Source organism: Parasteatoda tepidariorum, chromosome 4 (assembly GCF_982258835.1).
Source record: "Parasteatoda tepidariorum strain Cologne lab strain chromosome 4, Ptep-v5.0, whole genome shotgun sequence".
NCBI classification, from domain to species: Eukaryota; Metazoa; Arthropoda; class Arachnida; order Araneae; family Theridiidae; genus Parasteatoda; species Parasteatoda tepidariorum.
Window position 1 is genome coordinate 71,247,697 of NC_141758.1, and position 23,517 is coordinate 71,271,213.

A 23,517-nucleotide genomic window follows, 5' to 3' on the forward strand; every position below is an offset into this window, starting at 1 on the left:
TATTTACAGTACATTTTTAAAATAATATTAAAATTAAATAAAGCATTGTTAAAAAAATCATTTTACTTTCATAAATTGTATTGGAAAGAAAGAGAGGAATAATGATATTGATGTGGAGCCTTATGTGTATATTAATTGTAGGCACATTCCTCTAATTTGTTAAATACAATTAGCTGAATGAAATGAACATGTGGATTAAGAATGTGTCCACGCATACCAGCTGCATAAAATGCACATGCGTGATCAAAGATGCCAAAAGAGGCTATTATGCCAAATCTTGTAAACATAAGCAGTTATTAAGTGATAACGATGCCAAAATCAACCAATAAGATTCATCTATTTTGTTATTGGTCACGGCTGCTAAACAATGTCCGTTAGGGTGTTAAAAATTTTAAATTATAAATACTCTGTATTTGAAATATTTATGCATAATACTTAATTCGTTTTGTTTTAAATTCTTTTAATAAAGTCAAACACATTTCATTTAAAATGTTTATATTAAAAATCAAGCTGGCAATAGTTTACGCACCGCGCATTGTTTTGATTAGCAGAATGAAGTTTCGATGTTTTCATAACTATTCTATTCTGAATCTTAAAATTATGAATTACAACGATTAAAGAAGCTTGGAATTATGAGAAAAGATTAGAGATCGAATAGTACAATTCTTGGGACAATACCATTTTACTAGTTAACTTAATTTTATTCGAAATCTTTATTTCTAGATAAGTAAAGTTCCTCCATCTCTTTTCTATGTTGAAACTCATGTTTTTATACTGATCCTATCCTTCATTAAATAAACAATAAGCCATGTCTGGACCAACAATTTTTAAAAAAATTTTCGTCTATTCCATTGGCTTTATCATTCGTTTCCTTATTTTAAAATACCCTGCAGTGACTGAAAATCTGGGTAAACGCGTCGAAATTTCGACTCCTGTAACAGCTTGGAGGAAAGGTAAAATATGCCGGTCAAATTTTTGAAGTATACGCAATTATTAAATCATAGTTTTTATTTATCAATATATGTTCTTAATACAAGAATTCTCATAGTTTTACAAATAACGGGAAGGAGGCTAGTGTGGACGGTTTTCATTAAATTGCTAAAGCTTTCTAATCATTATTTTGAAAATATCCAGAATAGTTTTATTCAAAATTTTTATGGTTGTCTTCATTTTAAATTATGCTTAAGCTAATTTAGATATATAGTTTTTTAGCAATCTTTTTTTTTTTTTTAAAGTTGCCTTTGGGTAAAGTTGCTTTAAACCCCATATTATGGAGCAAGTGTGGAGACATCTTAAAATTTATTCTATTATTACGTATATTGATCATTCGAACCAGTGAGTAGTTTGGTAATGAAATTGATAAAAATGATTTATCTAATATAAAATTGATTATAAAATGTTTTTTTTTTTTTTTTTTAATTTTTTCTGCTTTATATATATGCTTCAATATATCATAAAAGCTATTCTAATTATTCCTCGTATTTGCCTTTCTGTCAAAGGGAGGATTTAAAATTATCTTTTTAATTTTGATATGAATATAGTGTAAAAGAGTTAAGATTAGACCCTGCTCGATGTGTTCACCAACCCTGGATTGCTTTTGTAATTTTTTCCGAATGACTTTTTTATTGCTAACATATTTAGTCTAACTTTTTATGAATAGTGGAACATTTTTTATATGCATCCTGTGAAACCTTAGATTCATATGCTTTTTTGGTGGGCTGTTTAAAAAGACTTTTTGCTTCAGTACCTGTATAAGTATACTAATTTCCTATAATCACAATTAGTTAAGCATCCCTAGCACCAATAATAGCTTAACAAGCACTGACCACAGTGCTGACATAAAATATCCACAGTGAAAGATAGATTTTGGAATAGAATTCCCTTACTGCCGGGCTAACCACGAGAGGTTTTTGTTTTTTTCTACTCCATGTAACGCAAATGTGGATTAGTTTCATCAAAAAGTTCTCCATGAAACCTAGTTTGATCCAGGAGCTTGTTTTGTGTTGGGCTCAAAATTACTAGGCTACGGAGTTACACTTTGGTAGTAGTCAAAAACCACTACCTATTTTGTAAAAAAACAATATTAAAAAAGTAAAATGAATTCTAGAATGCATGGGTGTTGTTCAAGAGCTAAAGTTGCTGTGAATCATTTAGAAAACAAAAGGGGGGATCTTTTTTCTTCTCAGAAAAAGGGGTGGTTTTCCAACTTTTTAGTATAAAAATTATTGTCACTCTTTTTATCGTAAACAACAAATGTTCCTCTTTTTCGAGCCTCCCAACTCTCAAGAATGATAAATTCCAAGTAGGGGGCTGATCAGCAAGATGTAATTTCTGCAGTAATTTAGATGATGGTAGATATTTTGTAGTTTCCTGTTTCAATTGATTTGCTTTTCTTTTTACTGAAAGTGCTGGTTTTTTTTTTAAAAGGATTATTCGTACTTTTTGTCTTTAATTGTTCGTATACTAAACATTTTTTGTTCTTATGCAATACTTTTGCCTTTGATTGTTCTAATATCATATTTTATATTCAAAAATATTTCGGTTTCTACTCTTAGCAAATCTGTAATAGTTTGGTGACTATGTAGTTAGTATTTTTTTAAACAAAAATGTTACATATTACAGTGAAACATTCGGTTTGCGCTAAAAAAACACTGTGAGAAGATCAAATTTGAATCATGTGATTTTGATAAGTGATTTAAGTCAAGGGATTCAGAACAATCATTCAAACCAAATGATTAAGATCAGTGGTGTTAATCAAATGATTTGGATCACTGATTTGAATCAAATGATTTGGATCAATGATTCGAATCAAGTGGTTCCAATCACTGATTCAAATAATCTAATTCGGATCATTGTTAGAATAAAGTGATTCAGATTGCTTTTCGAATCAAGTGATTTTAGAGCGGTGATTCGGATTAAAGATTCTTAGGAAGTGATTTGGATCACTTTTGGAATCAAGTTATTCAGATTAGTGATTTGAATCATGCCATTTGGAAAACTCATTCAAATCGTGATTGAGATTATCCTTCAGGCCAAATAAATCAGGTCAGTGATTTGAATCATGCTATTTGCCTTAATAATTAATAAATGATTCTTATAAAGTAATTCAGATCTCTGATTCCAGTCATGTGATTTAGATCATTATTTGAATCGAGAGATTTAAATCAATGATTCAAATCATATGATTCGGATCTCATTTCGAATCTAGTAATTTGGATCACTGAGTCGGAAAAAAAGTCGTTCAAAAAGTTCTACTGAGTTGTTCAAAAAAATTCTAAAATAGTTTTCTTACTATTTTTCTTTTAAGTAATATCGATAGAAAAAAAAGGTATTATTATTTCTCATGTTTTGTTATGTAATATGTTTGCCTTTAATTTTCTATATTAGACTCATAAAAGAGGACCTTAGCAATAGATATAAACTTTAAAACGTTTGCTGAATACATTTGTACAGTGGCTAAAGTAACCTATATAAAACTTAATTTTAACTTTTATATTCAATGCTTATTTTTAAATAAACTTCTATGGCATCAATTATTTTATATTTTTATTGAATATTGTATATACTTTACCACAATTTAAAAGCTAATTATTTGCGGAAAAAGCATTTTTAAAATAAACACTTAAATATTGTATGTTTTCAGCTATTGAAGGTGTGCATTTGTGGAAGCAAGGTGTTGATCCATATGATAGCGATATTTTTCATGAGGTAAATATTTATTTATCTGTGTTATCTAGGAAAAGATGTTATGAACTAAATAATGTATTTAACTATCAACCAATTTAATTGCCAAGTTTTTATTACATATTATTTTAATGACATTAAAGTTTTTGAAATTTTAAAAATACAAAATCAATTTGACAGTTAGCAGTTGATTTCAAAATAACAATATTTTTTATTTTATTTCATAATTTGAAGTTGTTAAATGTTTTTTCTATTTTTATATTTGATGATTCTTATAGATTTAGTTATGAATTAGAAAGGAAAAGACTATTTTCAACTTAGAAAAGCCTTTTCCATCCAATAACTTAGTGTAAAGTGGTAAAAACTTTACAGTTGAAGAATATTTTTGAAATGTTTCGATTAATAATAGCGCTTGCATAGCATTTTTTGGTATTGTAACTATAATTATTTGAAGATAATAGTTCTCATATATGAATATATCCTTTACAGAAACAAAGTGTAACTTTCTATTGCAGCTTTTACTTATTGTTTATACTTCAGATTTACGCCTGATGTTTACCATATACAAATGCTTGACATTTATCCAAAAAGGAAATCAACATCTGAGAGAATTCTTATATTTCTCAATAGGTCTTAAAATTGTGAGAGTTTATTTGATGAAAGGATTATAATTTCCACTTTCATAATTACTGAATAGAGAGGTATACATTAGAATTTTTTTTTTTAAATTATTATATTTTACATTTTATAAAATTGATTAAATCTTGTTTAAAACTTTAAAAATTTCTCTTTATTTTTAAGATATGAAAATAGTTTTAAATGTGTATTGTTCAGATATGCACAACTGTACTAAATTTTATAACTCTAGTAATTTAAGAAGTAAAGAAAATATTCTATTTTCTGCAAAAAGAGGTGCCAAGCTTGCAATTGACCGTCTGTTTAAATTTAAAGAAACAATTTTATTTTGCACTTTTTAACCATTGGAGTGTTAGTCTCAACTTTTAGCTGCAAGCTTTCCTACACCATGAAACCAGTTTTTTGCATGTTCATGAGTAGAAAAATAGTGTGTGTCAGGAAAGTTTCAGTACATTTTTGCCCAATGACTCAATGCAGAAGGATTAATACTGTATTTCATTGCTTTAAGATGGGGGGGAAAAAGACAACATTTACCTATTATTACTCACCTCATTCTTACTTGTGTGTCAATAAAATGTCATTATATTAAATGTACTAAAAATGTAATTACTAAAAATTAAAAAAAATTAATACTACTGTTACTAAAAATTATTAACTTGAAATTTAATGTTACTAAAATTAAAAATGTATTGTTGCAATTTCAATATATATATTAATTTTATTGTTTATATCGATAATACAAGGAATATTAACTACTTGTAGAACAAAATAGTGTTAGTGTAGTGAAAAATAATGTTAAAGCTAATATAATGTTAATATTTAAATAATAGAGTAGATGCTATAATAGAATAATGTTAATATTTAAGGGTAGCTTTAAACACTATCACAATATTTGTGCATGTACAGAAATGTTTTAAGACAAAGATGATGACTAGATGGAAGGAAAGACAAGTCACCATATTAAATTTATCTCCCATACATTAACTCAAAATACATTTTTTTTATTCAGAATTACTTCATTATTTTATATTAACTGTATTATTTACTTTGCAGAGTCCATTAGGTCTTGTAGCATACAACTACCTCTTAACTCATTATCAAGAATGGATTCCTGTCATATTTGCTGTAAGTAACAATAATCTTTTTAGGAATTATAATTTAGATAATGCATAGATATTTTAACAATATATTTTGAATATAAAAATAAGCATGTTGTATTGGGTTGGAGCCTTCTATTTAATATCATACTTGAAAAAGTAATCAGAGCATCTGGAATCAATGTAAGAGGCACTATTTTTCAAAAATCTACACAATAGATCTACACAAATCTACACATTTATTATTATAAAAACAAAGAAAAATTTTCAACTTTTTATTAATACTTGTAGGTTATACTTATATGTTTTTTCACGCAGAACTACATGATTTTTCACTAATTGTTTAACTAATTTTTTCACTAATGTTTAAAAATTTATTAAAAAATACATTTTCTTATTTCTATTTTTTTGGTAATTTTTTACATTTCAAAGTAAATGTTATGAATATTTATTAAAACCAGATGAGAGATCTTAATGTTTTTATCTTTGTAATTATAGGCCTGTGATGTCATAACTGCAGTTCTTTTATCTTTAACTGCGAAGATATATCTTAAAAAGCTTGTAAGTATTTGATGTGAATTATAATATTTAAATATATCTTGTCTAAAAATAAATATTCTTGTCTGAAGTAAATTTCTTTCTTGACAGCAGTCTATTCTCCAGTTGAAATTTTAATTAGTTGTAAATGATATATATATATATATATATATATAGTATTTTTTTCCTTTACGTAGACAAAACACCTTAACCTTTTGCCATTTTCACAAATTCGCTTTTGGGTTAAAGTAATCCTTTCCTATTTCTCTGTATGAAGTGTTTCTCCGTGTTTTTTTTTTTTGGGGGGGGGGTGTATACAAATAAAAGTTAGATTTTTTATTCGCAGGATTGTCAGAAGATAATAGAAAACTATTGTTTATAGAAATTCAAAGTTTTATTAGCTTAAAAATTAAAATTCAACAAAAATACTACCCTATTAATCTCTAGACTATAGTTATATAGTAAATTCAAATTTACATTTTCAATTAATTAACAATCATTTTTTGGTAAATAGAACTGATACTTTTCTTCTCAATGTAAATTTAAAACAGCAATGTAGTTATTTTAAGTATTTCCTCATAAATGCAGCTTAAATGAAATTTCTATTCGCAGTTAAGATTAGATATTTATAATAATTATCATAATTGCTGACACAATTAATGCAATTTCAATTATTTAATATGCATCAAGTTTGTCCAATCTTCATTATTTTTTCTGCATTTCTGCTTCATGGCAACAAGTATGTTTTCACATCTAGGATAAACAAGAAAGTGATTCCAAATTTCCTGAGAATGCAAATCCTGTGCTTTTAAAAGCTGAAGATCTTAACTGGGTGCCTTTTTATGTTTCAGTTTTGTAAGTATAATAGTTCTTTTTTACTCATGCTTTAATAATTATTAGCATTAGAAATTAGTTATTTTTATAATCTCATCCACTGAACTTGACAATCATAAGCTTCTAATAAAAATCTTCCCTTAAAAATATATTATTTCTTTTTTATACACAGCATTAAATTGAAAATAATATGTTTTTCTTTAAATGAAATGTTATAAAAATATAAGTTGTTAAGTTAATTTCCATTCCATCATTGAAAAAAAATCCGATAATTCGATCAAAAGTTATTCTGTGTTGTCCGTTTTTTTGGCACATTATATTTAATCATTAAGGAAAAAATTTTAATTCAGACCTGCATTAAAAATGTGCTTCAATGTGAATTTCATGTTTATTTATAGAATGCGAATTTCAGCTTTTAAATAGTATATTTTATGTCAAATAGGTGACAATTTTAATTTTTGTTTTTCTTTTTTGAAAAACCAGTTATTATAATTTTAACATATATTTTTAAATTTATTGCAGGTATTTGTTATGTCCATATGCTGTGCTGTCTTGTGGGGGGAAATCAACTGTAACATTTCAAAATTTAATTTTGTCTTCATTTCTGCTTGTTACTGTATCAGGTTAGTTTTTTTAATTTATTTTTTATAGATATTGTTTTCCCAATTTATGTATAAGGGAATGACAAAAAACTTTGTCTCATGCCATGTCAATCCAAACCATTCAAATCAAATAAGTTTTTTTTTAAAGAACTACAAGTTAAAAACTTAATAGTTTATATGTTTTAAATTTTTTTTTTCTTATCTGAATTCTTATAACAAAATGTTTGTTTTGAAAATTTTATATGGATAGTTTAAAGTTTTGAATAAAAAAGAAAATTTAGACGTCTATATTACTTAATTCAGCATTTTAAAATCAAATCTAAATTTCACTCAAATTAATATATTTATGTGTGATTCAATTCATATTAAAATATGAATTGAACGAATATTCTTGATATTTTTTGTCTAAAGAATTTTTATTGTAATTTTGTAAAAAGGGATATAATATTTTGGTATAATAATTATTTTTAAATAAACTAAGTACAAAAATTGTATAAACAAAACCTAGGAAATGAAACTATTTGATGATCATTACTTGATTATTTGTTAAAAATATTATTTATTTGTTATATATATAATTATTTGTTAAAAAAATATACTGATTGGAAGTAACAGTCGACGTGTTTTGAGCCCCCAAAAATAGACACCCATTTTCAAGACTTGTCAGGGATGAATGGGAAGACATGAAAAAAAATATATAATAGAATTGAATGTATAAAATAATATAGAATATGTCAAAATTTTACAGATATCCAATGCGTATACTTTTGAAGCGAATAAAGTTTTTTTTAATCAAATATCTTACTGCTTCAGTTTCTTGGGATTATTTCTTTAATACCTGGTGGCCTATTATAATATTAATTTATCTTTCCCCTTATAACAAAAACAGCCAAATACTTATTAGAAATTATATTAGTGCATTGCCTACTTAGTTTTTTTGCATGAAATGTGTGTTATTGATTTATTATTGTAGCTTGAATGATAATAAAGTAAATATTTAAATTTTTTATCAAAATATTGCAAAAAAATAATATTAAGTGGTTTTTATGTTCAGTCATTTCTTATAAGATAGTTATTAAAAGGAAATTCACCTCATAATATTGCTCATAGCACTGTATAATGTAGTATTATGTTGTGTCCTACACAAACTCAAATTCTTTGACTCATAGTGAAAGTTCTTTATGGATTTTACTAATTTCATAGTTTTAGGAGTTCAAGGTTTTGTATTAGTTTTCGAGTTTATCTTTTCCCTTTGCCAGCTTATCTTCCACCATCAGTTGTTTATAATTTTTATTTCTGAAATTTCAATTTTTATTATTTTTTTAAGGTTATTGGTTACTTGCACCAGTATTCCTTGCAATCCTGTCCTGTCACACATTTTATCATATGTTTCTACTTGTTCCATTGGTTATGTATACTTACCAAGTAAGTTGTATCTTACTCTTTTTTTATAATATTTTAAACTATTTTTTGATTTGGCACTTTTTGGTTATTAATGTTTATTACAAATAAATAATTTCTGAAGTCATGTATTATGATGTAAAATAGATTGTAAAAAAAAAAAATTTTTTTTTGTTCATAAATTTACTTGTTTATTACGTTTATTACCAGAATTAGGCCTAATCGTAAAATTGTTTTCAAAGACATTTATTTCATTTTGCCAAGAAAGAAAACTTTAAATCTATTATTTTAATCATTTATGTACATCTATTCTTAAAAACTGATGCATGCAAAATATTAAGAATTCCTCTAATTATTCTTTTTTGTAAAGAAGATTAGTCTTCAGCCCAAAGCAATATCCAAACTATTTTGCAATGTAATGTGTGTGGTTATTAGTTAAAAATAGTCTTTTATTACATTAATAAATGCTGAAATAAATCAGTTAAATCTCCTAAGCAACTGTATACACATTTGAATTTAAGAAGTTGGCTGCCATTTCTAATAAACCATAAGGGGTTTGAGGGTTTAAAACCCTTCCACAAAAAATTATCATGAATTAAATCTGCTGCCAAATATTTCAAGGAACGCAACAAAATAACAATAAGGGAAAAATAATATCACAGAAGAAGAAATCATAGAAGATTCACGAGTGAACAATATGTCCGTTTCACAGGAGTGTCCATAACAGGAGATTTCTCTGCATATAATATACATATATATATCGAATTTATATATATATATACACATATATATATATATTATATATATTGAATATTGAATAATAAAATTATTGTAGATATTTATTGTTTTCTGTAATTCTAAACATTATTGAATGATATAACTTTATTTATCTTTCTATAAAGATATTGGTTATATTTTAGTTTTCATTAAATATTCGGATTGTTTATCTATTTTTCTTCGGGTTTCATTGAACAGAAATGAAAACATTTTTATTGTTAGTGCTATACAATTGGAATTTTGAAGAATATTTATATTCAAATTAAATTCTGTTTGTATATGAGGACTGAAGCTTATATATTTTTTCTTTTTTAGAGTAGTTGTGGACACAGCAAAATGTATGATACATTTAAGATTCTTACTATAATCATCCTTACCTTTGCATTCAGTATAACATTATTAAAATCATTTCATGACATGACTGGATCATGGAGCTTTTTGTCATCCACTTATGGATTTATGTAAGTGTTGAAGAGAATGTTCTTTAATTTTGTCATGAGTTTTTGTCTTCTATTTTTCCATGTGTGGTAACAGTATCATTTATCTGAATTGTTGTTAAGTTGCTTGTTTTGAAATCTAAAAGTGCCCGTTTACGAATAAAAACTGCATCTTTTTTAAATGCTAGTAGAATCTCTACTTTCCATCATTTGCAATTAAGGGATTTAGAAACTTTCCATGTTTTTCATCTTATAACACTTCCCCTGTCTGGAAAAAAAAACTGTTTTCCCATCCAGAACTAATTACTGTGCTCAATTTCTGTTTTATTGAATATTAGATAATTCTTTTTATTTAATATTTCCCATAAAATCTCTTTTTCTGAAAATTTTGTCAGAATTTTAACACCCTCATACAATTGATGAAGACATAATAGTTTTCTAAGGTTCCTTTCAACTGTGTTATGAAACTAAAAATTAAAAAATTTAACTTTCAGGTTGACTTTTTTTTCTGAAAAAATGGTCTGTCCCAAATTAATATTTCCCATACATAAGCTTTTATATTTCCTTTTCTTTTATATTTCCTATTAATTTAATATTTCAAATAAAATCTGTTTTTCCTAAAATTCCTTCAGAATTTTTGCACTGCTCATTTAAATTCATGAAAACCTTTTAATTTTTTACCTTTTGGCTGATATTTGGTAATAAAAACTTAAAAAAGTTTAATTTTGGGGTTGACTTTTTGTTCGGGGGGAAAAAGGCTGTTCGAAATTTATGTTTGTCATAAAATCTTTTTTTCTGAAAATTTCCTCTGGTTTTTAACATCCTCTTTCAAATTAAAGAAGACATAATAATTTTCTAACATTGTTTCTTTTTAGGTGATATTTTGCTTTAAAAACTTAAAGAAGTTTAATTTTCAGGTAGATTTTTTTTTTTGAAAAAAAGAAACTGTTCCAAATTTTATTTGTGATTTGTGTGTCACACCAAAAGTTTTTTTATTTGGGGAATAAGTATCAAGAGTACCTATTAATTGATTTTATAATGTTAATAAAATAATCATTATGAATTAATGTAACAAAAAAGACTGGCTGGATCTATTCCACGAATGTTAAAGGCACACAATAATATGATATATTATTAAAATAATATTTTAATAAATATTTGCTTCAATTCAAAACTTAGTAATTTTTTATTTATTTTCTTTTTCAGATTATCTGCTCCAGATTTAACTCCTAACATTGGTTTATTTTGGTATTTTTTCACAGAAATGTTTGAACATTTTAGAATATTTTTCTTGTGGACTTTTCAACTGAATGTGTTCATATATGTCACACCACTAGCCATTCGCTTAAGGTACAAATGCATGTTGCATCTTAAATATTTCTATCATCAATGTTTATTATAAATCTTTATTTTTTTAAGCATATTTCAATGTAGTTATAACTGTGTTGTTAGGCATTTGATTTTGAAATGTGTATTTGTTTCATTAAACTAGTGCTGTTATTAAAAATATTTATAAATTTTTAACTTTGGGATTCATTGATAATATTTTACAAAACGAAAAAAATAAAGATATTTATAGTATTAAACTGTAGAATTCAGATAGTTTTAAGCTGTTCATTTTGAATAATTTAAGGGGACACTGGATGTTGAGAATGAGAAAAATCAATTATTTGTTTTTTAGCATATTAAAAAAAAATTAACATTTTAATAAGTAATATACATCAAAACGCGTTAAAATCTGGGGATTTCTTTATCGAGTTATAATATTATGAATTTATAAAAAAGGTTCATGCATCAATATGTAGTTTTCGTTGACGAAGTTGCTTTTTCTAATAATGAAATTTTTTGATGTTCTCACAACTTCAGAAAGTTCCTTTTGCATCAATTTTTTTTCATTGTTTTAAAAAATGCATGTACTCTTCGTTGTGTCTTGTTTAATTTTAAAGGCATTTCTTTAACTCAATACCTTAATTTTATATTTTATTAATTGAACTAAGATAATTGAAGCTTTTTAATCGAAAAAAGGTTTTGTGACAAAATAAACATTTAATGCTTAGGTACAAATATTTTTTGTACGATTCCCATAACCACTTAAATGTATTTAAATAGCTATAAAACTATGTTTTTAGGTAAAAACTTGATTTAAAAAATTATAATCCATTTGCAAGGAACTTATTAGTTATCAACAATTAAAAACCACACTTTTAGCTATAACTTTAAAACCATTAATTTCTTTTTCCTAAAACATCATACACAGACTTATGCTGTGAATATTCTGTTAAATATTGAAAATGACCTAATAAAAATTGCTCTTTTTTTGTTTTCAACATCCAGTGTTTCCTTTATATAATAAAATATACAATTTGTTTTGGCTTAATGCATTTTTTATATATATGTTTTTTTATTTCATTTCAGGAAGGAGCCTATGTTTTTACTATTTATTTATTTAGTTATTATAACAATATTTAAATCATATCCCTGTATTGGTGATGTGGCTTTGTATTTTTCTCTTCTACCAATTTGGAGCCATTTGTTTTGTTGTAAGTATTTATTTAATATACTGAGAGATGATTTTGCTAATGTGACAGAGTGCATAGTGTTTTTAAGAAGTGCTTAATGGTGCTTATTTTTTATTTATGTTTTAAAAGCCCTTAAATGTGCTTTTTTTAATTTGGGATTTGTAGAAAGCGCTTAGTTTTCTTTCTCGAGATTTTTTCTTTGACGTATTGATTATTGTCATAAATTACAAAAAATGTATGATTTTTGCAATTTTCTCTGCAATATTTATCAGAAACTAGTTATTTTATCATGATTACGTAAAATTTTTCAATTTTATTGATTTTATGTTTATAAATTGAAAGCTTTAAGTGATAGAAAAAAATAATATTTACTACTGCACAGATCCTAATTATGATTTTTTTTTTTGGAAAGTGATTAAAACTATTTTTGAGTGCTTAAAAGGTGCTTTTTTGTTGAAAAGTCTGGCTACGCACCATGTGTAGAAAGGAACATTTTTAAATTGCAAATAAAAAGTAAAGAACACATAGAACTGGTTTTTACCAGAATGATTCTCAATCAATAGTAGCCATCTTGCTGCAATATGTAAAATTGCACATACTGCTCCTCTGTTACTGTATTCAAAATTCATAAAAACTGTTATCGGTCTATCAGTTTGATGTTACATTATTTCATAGAGTTCGCCTTTTTACTCAGAAACCAAAGCACTGAACCATATTAAAATAAATGAAAAATGGCATTTAAAATCACACATAGTAAAGTTTAAAATAATCTTAACGAGTTTCGTTGTTACATATTTGTGCTGATAATAGTGTACCTTTATGTGGCATCAAAATGGTTATCTTGGATTTAAGAAATATATTTATAATTTTTTAAATTCATACAATTGTATGGAAAGTAACTAAATATTGTAAAAAATTTTATGAAGTTAATATTTGTTTATTGTTGTTTTTTATGTGCATGCAACTTATCCAATTTTTTCCAGTTATGAGGCAAAAGTTCATTATTGGCTGTGTCTTGGCTAGCTGCACTCTTTTAGGACCAACTCTGTGGCATTTGTGGATATATTCTGGAAGTGCAAATGCCAATTTTTATTTTGGAATTACATTAGCATTTAATACAGGACAAGTAATTAAATATTCTTTTTACTTTCTAAAATATAATGCAACCATATTAAGTTGAAATATTTAGCCATTGTTAGGTTTTTATTTAACAATGAAATCAATTAATCTTTCTATTCTTGTGAATATAAATTGCTAAAAGGTATTTATATGTGTATTATTTTCTCTTTGAATTCTTTGCTGCAATACTGAAAATTAGTTGATTCTACATTATAATGTATAACAGGATAAATTCATAACTTGATAGCATAATTTTAATATTACACTGTTAATACAAACTATTTTTTAAAAAAAAAATCAGATCATAAAAAGTAATATACGTACATATAACTCTAATCTTAAGCTTTTGCATAAAAAGAAATTCTAAGCAATTAATGTATTTTAAGCAGTATTTATTTATAATTAATTTGATGAATATAATGATAAAAAACATTTAAGTAATGAGTTAGTTCATTGATTTGCAATTATATAATAACTTCCTTCATAAAAAAGACTAATATTTTTTTACCTTAGGTCTGAAAACTTATATCTTTTTATGTAACTCAGTTTTGAATAATTTTTTTAATTCTTTAATAACTATATGAAATCCTAATTTTAATGATGGTTATAATTAAAAATATTATTTATTGAACTGCTTTGATTATATTTATTTAATTATTTTAATTTTTATTTATTTAGGTTTTTTTACTTACTGATCTTTTGTCAGCTTTTATAAAGAGGGAATATTATCTCCAAAATGGTGTTAAGTATAATGAAGATGGTAGTTTACCTGTTATGAGACTTCAATGAGATAAACAAGGACTAGATAGTAAAGCAACTCATGTCAAATTTTTCTTCGATACGAAAAACAGTATGCCACAATTACTCCCAGATGCTACTGAATTGATGTATGCGAAATTTATTTTATCTGATGTTTAAAATTTTCATGCATTCTTAGGAACATGGATGGCATAGGTGCAAAGTACTTCATATTTAGAACTGACTTGAAATAATTTGAGTCCTAAAAATTATTATTTCTCCTACATATGATGGAACTTAACTAGAAATATATTTAATTATAATAATGTCAAAGTTTTATTTCAGGTCACATGTTTTATGAGACTCATAATTTTTTTGAAATTAAGTAACTAATAATTTCTAAATAACCACACATGGAGGAGGAAATCGTTATTTATCCCTCCTTAAAATTAATATTTAGTCTTGGCCTTAGCTTGAATCAATGGTCAAAATTTTGTTACATTAAAGAAACAAAAAGTTATGAGTTACTAGCAGTTTTAAGTGCCTATTTTAAAATTTCTATGCAATGAATAAATGGATAATGATCTTGAAAGTAATAATGTAAATTTGTGTGAATTTTTTTTTTATTTACCGATGTTTTTATAATGTTATCTCTAAATATAAGGTACCTTTTTATTAAATTTATTTATGTTTAGTGATAATTTTCTATGAATATCCGTTAATCTGTGTTATTTTTTTTAATCAAATCTATCCAGTCAAAAGCATTAATAGTTCATGTTCTATTATTCTTATGCAATGAATGAATGGATATTAAGAAGAATATTCTTTAACAATAATAATGAAACCTAGTGTGAATTTTTTTTAAAAATGTTTTCCTATTAATATCCTGCAATATATGTTATTTCTCTATTAAATTTCTTTTTGTTTTTGCTTATTTTTTTTCTATGAGAGAATTTTTCGCATCCCTTAATATATGTTATTTTTTTAGTAAATTCGTCCAGACAAAAACATTAATTGCTGAAAGGTTTAGAACATAACTGTTTTATATGATATTGTGTTACCTATTGATGTATTCAATATCATAATTTCATCTAACATGCAATACTTTTATCTTCCTGTTTTATTCTTACTAAAAGTGCTTTTTTTAAAGAACTGAAATTATATTAATTAGCAAATTATGTATTAAATAATTATATATTAATTAACAAATATAATGTGTAAACTTCAAATATTTTGTTTCTCATACTCTTTTTTTTAATAATTTATATAATTTTTAACTTGTTACGATCGAAACATTCTTCACTTTATTCTTTCAAAATGTCACTTATCTTTGTCCCGGAGCAATACATAACATCTATTCTTTGGTTTACTGCAGGAATAACCAATGTCGAAATGTTGGTAACTACGTTTTAACAACTTTAAGAAAAAATTATGCAATTGTTTAACCTTAAATAAATGTTGGCATTGGTTGTTATTTATATTAACTATTTTTTTTTTTCATCTTCTTAAAATCATTCTTTCTTCTTCTTTTTTTTAATCTTTCTATATTTTTTAAGCCTAGTTACTCTGTAACAGCCAGAGTCCATTAGTATTTTAATAATAAATGTTAAGCAATCAAATTATATAAAACTGTGTAATTATAACTCAATTATTTAGAATTTCAATTTAACATAATAATACAAAAAATTTAATCTTGCTGATATTAGAATACTTATAAAATATTCAAATAAAAAAAATTTATTGCATAAAAATTTTTTTTTTATAAAAGTTTAAACTATTCTATCTATTATTATTTTAAATTCACTAAAATTATATTTTTAAAATTGTAATACTTCTATAATTCTACCTTTTAAAATTCTGCTATCGTTAGTTGTTTATTGTTTAAGAGAGCTAAAGGAAATTAATAAATGACATTTCATTTTAAGTACAAAAGTGTTAAATGCATTTAATTTCACGTGCATAGAACTAAAAAATAATATTATTTTAATTGATAGTTCTGGAAATGAAGAAAAATCTAGTAGTTTTGAAATTTTACAGAGTTGCTGTGGTTAGGGTCCTGAATATCAATGCTTAAAGTTCTCTTTAATATAAAGGGAGGGTTTTGTAGGAGGCTGTTCAACCATCCTTTTTTTTCCCTGTCAAAAAGCATTGTGTAAAAAGTAAATTATGTATAAATTGCTGAAAAATTATATGAAACAGATTTTTTCAGGATTATTTTCTTAAATAAAGAAAGAGAGGAAGAAAATTATTCTTGTTGTCAAGAGAAAAATAAATGAAAATAGAAATTGCATAGTTTTGAAATTAAGTGAATATGTTAGAGTTATTGTATTAAAATGCTCATTTAAGATATAAATTTGTATAACTGTTTCTTGAATCTAGAAAAAAAAAATTTTTTTGCATAAAAAAGCTAGTAAAAATTTCTGGAAAAAAAAAATTCTTTGAAACAACAAAAAAATCCTTCAAGATTAATAATATGAGGAGTAAAAATAGTTAAAATAACATTGATTTTTTTTTATATTTCTTTTATATCTTTCCTTTCTGAACTAAGTAGTTTCATGTATGAAATAAATTACATTTTAGTTCCTATAGAACTATATTAAAAAATTTTTTATAAGATTAATAGTTAAATGAGAACTATGCAAATTTATTTTTCAGGATACTTTCTTCAGTAACTTTGCCGAATTCCAAAGACTCTTAATTTACATTTCATAATCAGTCTTTTTTTGGTCCTCATTTCTTGAATTATAAATTAGCTTTGAAAAACAACAACTTTATTCTTGTATTGTTTGGTGAAGATTTTTATTATTTAATTTCTTTTTTTATGTATTTATGTTTCATTTTCTTAGCCCAGAACAGTATTAACTATTTCTTAATTGTATTTGATGTATCAGTGTCTTAATTTTTTAATCAATTACCTTTATTATTTATTATTCTATAATTGTGGTAGTTAAATATGAATAAACAGATCTTGATCTCATTATTTTATTTTTAGTAAAAATGAATTTTTTTTTAACTGTCTAAAATTCTTGGAATTTTGTTTGGAAATTGAAATATTAGTGTTTCATTCCATTTTTTGCTCCATGTATGTTTCATAATTTATTAACACTTTCGATTGAATTTCACATTACATATTATTTAAAAACGCTGCCAATTTCTTTGTAAAATATATTGTTTCATTGTTTAGTAATGAATGAAGTTTGTATTAATAAAACAAGTCATTAATAAAGCATGGTTTGGTGTTTCTTCTGCATACTATCATATTATGCTGTTACGACAGGATAAACTTGTATTTGATTAGTGATTTATTAACACATCAGTGTTTTATTAATCCATTCTGTGATGTGATTTGCCCTTTCCAGCCAATGAGTTTTGTATGAGACGAGCCTTTACAACACCAACAGCCCCTGATCATATTGATGTAACTTCAATCTAGAATGCCAGTTTTAAACAGTTACTTTATTTCGGTTTTTAACCGGTACTAGATGAGTGTTGAAGTCCGTTACAATTTAAAATAATGCCTCACAGAGGGTTGATCTTTAATGTGCAGTTTTGGTTCCGATATTTTTTTTATATTATTATCTAAGGTATTTTAACATGTAAACAACTGCGCGTGTTCAGTTCTTTCGAGAGAATTGAGCATGTGATTTACCACTCTTTGCTTTTTTGTTTATATTTTGACGGAGTGGGAAAAGGTTGTTGTTCATTTACGTGGCACTAGAGCTGCACAATAGGCTATTAGAGACGGTCCGGAAGACATCCCTGAGGATGATCCAAAGACATGCCATCCCAATTTTGATCCTCTGCAGAGGGGATGGCACCCCCGCTTCGGTAGCCCCACGACCTGCACGCGAAGTCGAGCACTTTACGGTAGGAACAGTTTAACGAGGACCAATACCGCACACCCTCGGTCCCTACACAGGCTGATCCAAGTGGTCACCCACCCGCACACTGGTCGTAGCCAGTGATGCTTGACTTCGGTGATCTGCTGGGAACCGTGTCTTAACGGTCAGTCCACTGCGGGACGAGTGGGAAAAGGATGTAATGCTTATTGATTTACGTGGGTTTAGACTGGACATTTACTGTTTGGTATTTTCTATAAAATATCTTGCAGGTTTCGGGTCAGTTTTGCAATTGATTTTTTTTCTTCGAAATACTACAAACGTTTTATTAATGTTTTATGCATACTTATATTTACTCAGAGGGTAAGGCACTTTTTCCTTTTGTTGCTCCATCTGAATAGGTTAAATGAAAAAAAACAGTTGTTAATTACCAATCATGTGTGACTTATTTACCCCTTTCAAAAAGATCACATGATGATCATAGTGTTTAATATTTGTGGTCGGAAGTTTTGCTGCTGTCTTTCAATATTATTCACAAAATGATGTATAGAGATTGGATGTTTCTTCCACATTAAAATCACTGAACAAAACAGTGAAAATTAACTGTATAATATTAATAATTAACTTAAGTTTAATAATGAAGTTTAATAACTAACTGTTGTGAAAAAAACAGTTGTTAATTACCAATCCTGTGTGACTTATTTACCCCTTTTAAAAAGATCGCATGATGATCATAGTGTTTAATATTTGAGGTTGGAAGTTCTTCTGCTGTCTTTCAATATTATTCACAAAATGATGTATAGAGATTGAATGTTTCTTCCACATTAAAATCACCGAGCAAAACAGTAAAAATTAACTGTTTAATATTAATAATTAACTTAAGTTTAATAACTAACTGTTGTGAAAAAAACAGTTGTTAATTACCAATCCTGTGTGACTTATTTACCCCTTTCAAAAAGATCACATGATGATCATAGTGTTTAATATTTGAGGTCGGAAGTTTTGCTGCTGTCTTTCAATATTATTCACAAAATGATGTATAGAGATTGAATGTTTCTTCCACATTAAAATCACTGAACAAAACAGTGAAAATTAAGTGTATAATATTAATAATTAACTTAAGTTTAATAATGAAGTTTAATAACTAACTGTTGTGAAAAAACAGTTGTTAATTACCAATCCTGTGTGACTTATTTACCCCTTTTATAAAGATCGCATGATGATCATAGTGTTTAATATTTGAGGTTGGAAGTTCTTCTGCTGTCTTTCAATATTATTCACAAAATGATGTATAGAGATTGAATGTTTCTTCCACATTAAAATCACCGAGCAAAACAATAAAAATTAACTGTTTAATATTAATAATTAACTTAAGTTTAATAACTAACTGTTGTGAAAAAAACAGTTGTTAATTACCAATCCTGTGTGCCTTATTTACCCCTTTCAAAAAGATCACATGATGATCATAGTGTTTAAAATTTGAGATCGGAAGTTTTGCTGCTGTCTTTCAATATTATTCACAAAATGATGTATAGAGATTGAATGTTTCTTCCACATTAAAATCACTGAACAAAACAGTGAAAATTAACTGTATAATATTAATAATTAACTTAAGTTTAATAACTAACTGTTGTGAAAAAAACAGTTGTTAATTACCAATCCTGTGTGACTTATTTACCCCTTTCAAAAAGATCACATGATGATCATAGTGTTTAAAATTTGAGGTCGAAAGTTTCGCTGCCCTCTTTCAATATTATTCACTAAATGATGTATAGAGATTGAATGTTTCTTCCACATTAAAATCACTGAACAAAACAGTAAAAATTAACTGTTTAATAAAAGACTCAATAATACATCCAACTGCCTAATTAACCTCTAGATTTTATATCCTTTGTTTTTATTTCAAATTAGTGAATTGATGTAATAATTTTTATTAATAAATGCTATGATTTAATTAATAATTGTAATTTGATTAATAAAATGCCTGTGTTCTTGAAGGTTGAATAACGCAATCAATTTTTTTAAAACAAAATCAAGGGTTCCCAAGGTGAACTCTCATGATCCCTATTCTCTATGGAAAATTTTCATAGAGAATTGATTCTGTAGCGTATCTACTCGCCCCACATTGGTGACCTTCGGACATGATGTGAACGCGCCTACGTTGGCAGAAACGCCCACTTCGATATGAACACGCCTACCTAGACAGTAACGCCTACTTCGATGGATGGTCCACTTGGAATAGTTGACTTGTGACTACGACATTATCCACCTCCTCGCACTGTTGCTACTCAGTCTCGTCTCGATCACATGCAACGTCAACCTGCATACACCCGACTCCTAAAGGCAACACAGGAGCGACTACGACCATGATCTTAATACAGCTCTCATGACTAGGACTGGGCGATATTAGAAATTATATATCGTGATGCATCGTCAGTTTTGCATCGCGATATAGCGATGTATCGCGATATAGTATTTTTGAATTTCATTTGCTTGTAAGGCACAGAAAGTCAGATTTCTATCAAAACTCCATACTCAGATTGATTTAAATCAATTTATAAATTTGAAGATACATATGTTATGCTTAGGAAAGATATTAAATAAATTGACTACAATGTACAAATCTTACTTAAAATATTTATTGAAATGTTTGTTTGGAAATTCATAATACGCTTAAAACAAAGTGTTAAAAACTTTTTTTAAAGCGTTTTTTACAAATTAATATTTTCTTGTACTATTATGCATAAATAATTACATAATTATTAAGTTCGATCTTAATGTTCAATTTCTAAATGAAAAAGTAAATGCAAGTTTTGTTACATTTTCTAAAATTGATCACGCAAATAAATGAAATATTTCTTAATTTAAAAATAAATAATAAAAAAATAAATGAAGTTGAAATTTATCAATATATTTACCTAACAGTATAGAAAGAAAATTTAAAAAATAAGTTCGTTAAAAATTATTTGTATGTTTAAAACAACGTGCTAAATAAATTTTAGAAAAAAAAAACGCTTTTAAAACAGCATTTTTTATTGTTATTATTTCAGATAAATAATTAAATTAAATTGAATAGTGACCTAATTATGAACGGAAAACAAGTAAGGTTTAATTTCTTAAAAATAAAAACAAAAGAATTGTGATATTCGATAATATATTTAGCTAATTAACAAATAATATGAAAAGAGTATTTTTAAAAAAATTTATTATTCTCTTTAATAAAACGAAGTGCTAAATGATTTAAAAAAATGAATAAAATGCGCAAACCTTTCAAATTTTTTTGAATAAGCAAAGTTGAGTGATTTATGTCCAAATCCAAATGACAAAAAATAAGTTTTGTTTTAACTTTATTTCTAAAAATAAAACAACAAGATTTATAAATTTAAAATCAGTAATAAAAACCTATTAAATTATTAGGAGTTTTATCCAAAAAGTTTTTAATAAATGGAAAGTAAGTAAAAAAATAACCTAACAAATTTAATTCTTTATGGGCGCCTTAAATTAGATTTCCGATAATTTTCACATTTAAAAATAAAAAAAAAGTTTTGTTAAAAAAAACTTATCTAATTAATGAAGAAACTCCTCTTTATATATTCTTTTCAATAATAGATTGCCTTCAGAACAAGGTAACATAGGCGATCACGAAGTTAATCCCACTGAAAATAATCTACAAGAAACGATATCAAGTCGCCACAAAAAAAAAAAAAAAAAACTAAGAGGTGCGAAAACGAACATGCGAGATTACGATATATGTTCTCAAAACTCTGATTCTGATTCAACAGCTCACCAATCTAGGCCATTTCAACATAACGAAACGAACATAGTCTTCCACAGCGCGAGTCGACATCGGAACGTAAGAGAAGAGTCTTATATCGCTATATCGTTTTCTTATATCCTTGCGTGTCTTATATCGCTATATCGTTTCGCGCTCGTTGTGTTTACTCGACGGCTTAAATCAGATTCCTGATGTATCGCCTTGAATGAAAGTCACTGTATCGTCTTGCCGATATATGCGTTAAATCGATATGTCTCGATACATCGATTTATAGCCCAGTCCTACTCATGACTAATGTTCAAAACCCGGTGACCTTAATCCAGCTCTCCTGGTCTGTCACAAATGCAGCAACTAGTGGTATCCATGTATCGAATTCTATCACAGCTATAATTCTGGTGGGGGAGTACTGTAGCGTATCTACTCTTCCCACAGCTCTTTATGGCTTCATATCTATACTTCATGATAGGAATAATTGTATAGTGGGAAACAGCTTCACCTAAATACCGTTTCCTTAGTAGTTTATTTTAAATATTCCTTGAGGTGCGTGAAATTTACAATACGAACAATTTTAATGTAAAATTAGAACAACTGAGTTATGCGAGCATTTTAGTGCACCACAGTATATAAAGTTTCTCTGAACACCCAATTTTGTTCCCTCGTTAGTAAAAACAATTTTAAATGTGATTTTTTTGTCAGTCTTTAAATGCTATTTTAAGAAAATGCCACATAGGAATAGTATTTTACATAGGAATAGTATTTTAGGAATAAGTATTTTTTTTTTCTTCCTAAAAACTTATTTCAGAAAAATTAGAATGTTTAGGTTCGGCAATTTCACTCCCTCTGCTTATATCATTTTTAAACTATAAAATTGTACATGGTCGAATGAAATTTAAGTCAATGCTTTTCCCCAAAATTATCAATTTTATAAAAATTTATTTCAGGGTAGTTATAGAATAGTTGATAAAAGTTCTAGTTGATATTTTACAATCGAATCGCACATATCCGGCCGCAGGACGAAAATGCGTCAAACACCTGTAGCGAAATGATAAATGAAAAAATGATCGCAATTAAAAATCAGAAAATGTAGTCAATAGTCAAACTGTGCCGCGTTTGATTAATGACTGTGCAAATAATTTGAGACGGATATGTGTTCAGCATGGGTATCGTTTACGTAGGGCAGTGCTTCCCAAAGTGTGGTACGCGTACCTCCAGGGGAACGGGAACAGTTTAGCAGGGGTACGCGTTCTTATGCGAAATATCTTGCAACAAACGAAAATTTCAAAATATTTTATTTGAAAACAAAGCTATAGGCATGAATATTTACGATTACGTATTTTTCTATTAGCTATTTTTTGCAGAGTTAACAGTTAATAATTGGTGGTGTCAACAGCCAGTTGTGATTTGTTAACTTGTGTGCAATTTTTTTTATCACAGCAAACACAATATCATCCTTCTCACTTGATGCAAATAAACTTTTTAACAAAACTTGTACCAAAAAAGAAAAATAAGCATATTTTTTAAA

General features: G+C 26.7%; 1 protein-coding gene across 1 annotated transcript; it reads left to right on the forward strand.

Moving 5' to 3' along the window:
- Positions 1-526: 526 nt before the first annotated feature.
- On the forward strand, positions 527-16,815 carry PIG-U (phosphatidylinositol glycan anchor biosynthesis class U). Its single transcript, XM_016068962.4, has 12 exons — positions 527-953; positions 3,644-3,708; positions 5,374-5,445; positions 5,916-5,978; positions 6,712-6,809; positions 7,311-7,411; positions 8,718-8,815; positions 9,884-10,029; positions 11,212-11,355; positions 12,421-12,545; positions 13,508-13,650; positions 14,322-16,815. Exons 1-12 carry the CDS (start codon positions 809-811, stop codon positions 14,430-14,432), a joined length of 1,311 nt encoding a protein of 436 aa, XP_015924448.1. The 5' UTR covers positions 527-808; the 3' UTR covers positions 14,433-16,815.
- The last annotated feature ends 6,702 nt before the right edge of the window (positions 16,816-23,517 follow it).

What these genes read in the sequence shown, in the direction of transcription:
- PIG-U (XM_016068962.4), top strand. Translation starts at nt 809, where the DNA reads ATGTCTGGACCAACAATTTTTAAAAAAATTTTCGTCTATTCCATTGGC. An exon ending in ATAGCGATATTTTTCATGAG is followed by an intron (nt 3,709 to 5,373) that starts GTAAATATTTAT and finishes TTTACTTTGCAG; the next exon opens with AGTCCATTAGGTCTTGTAGC. An exon ending in TGGTTATGTATACTTACCAA is followed by an intron (nt 8,816 to 9,883) that starts GTAAGTTGTATC and finishes TTTCTTTTTTAG; the next exon opens with AGTAGTTGTGGACACAGCAA.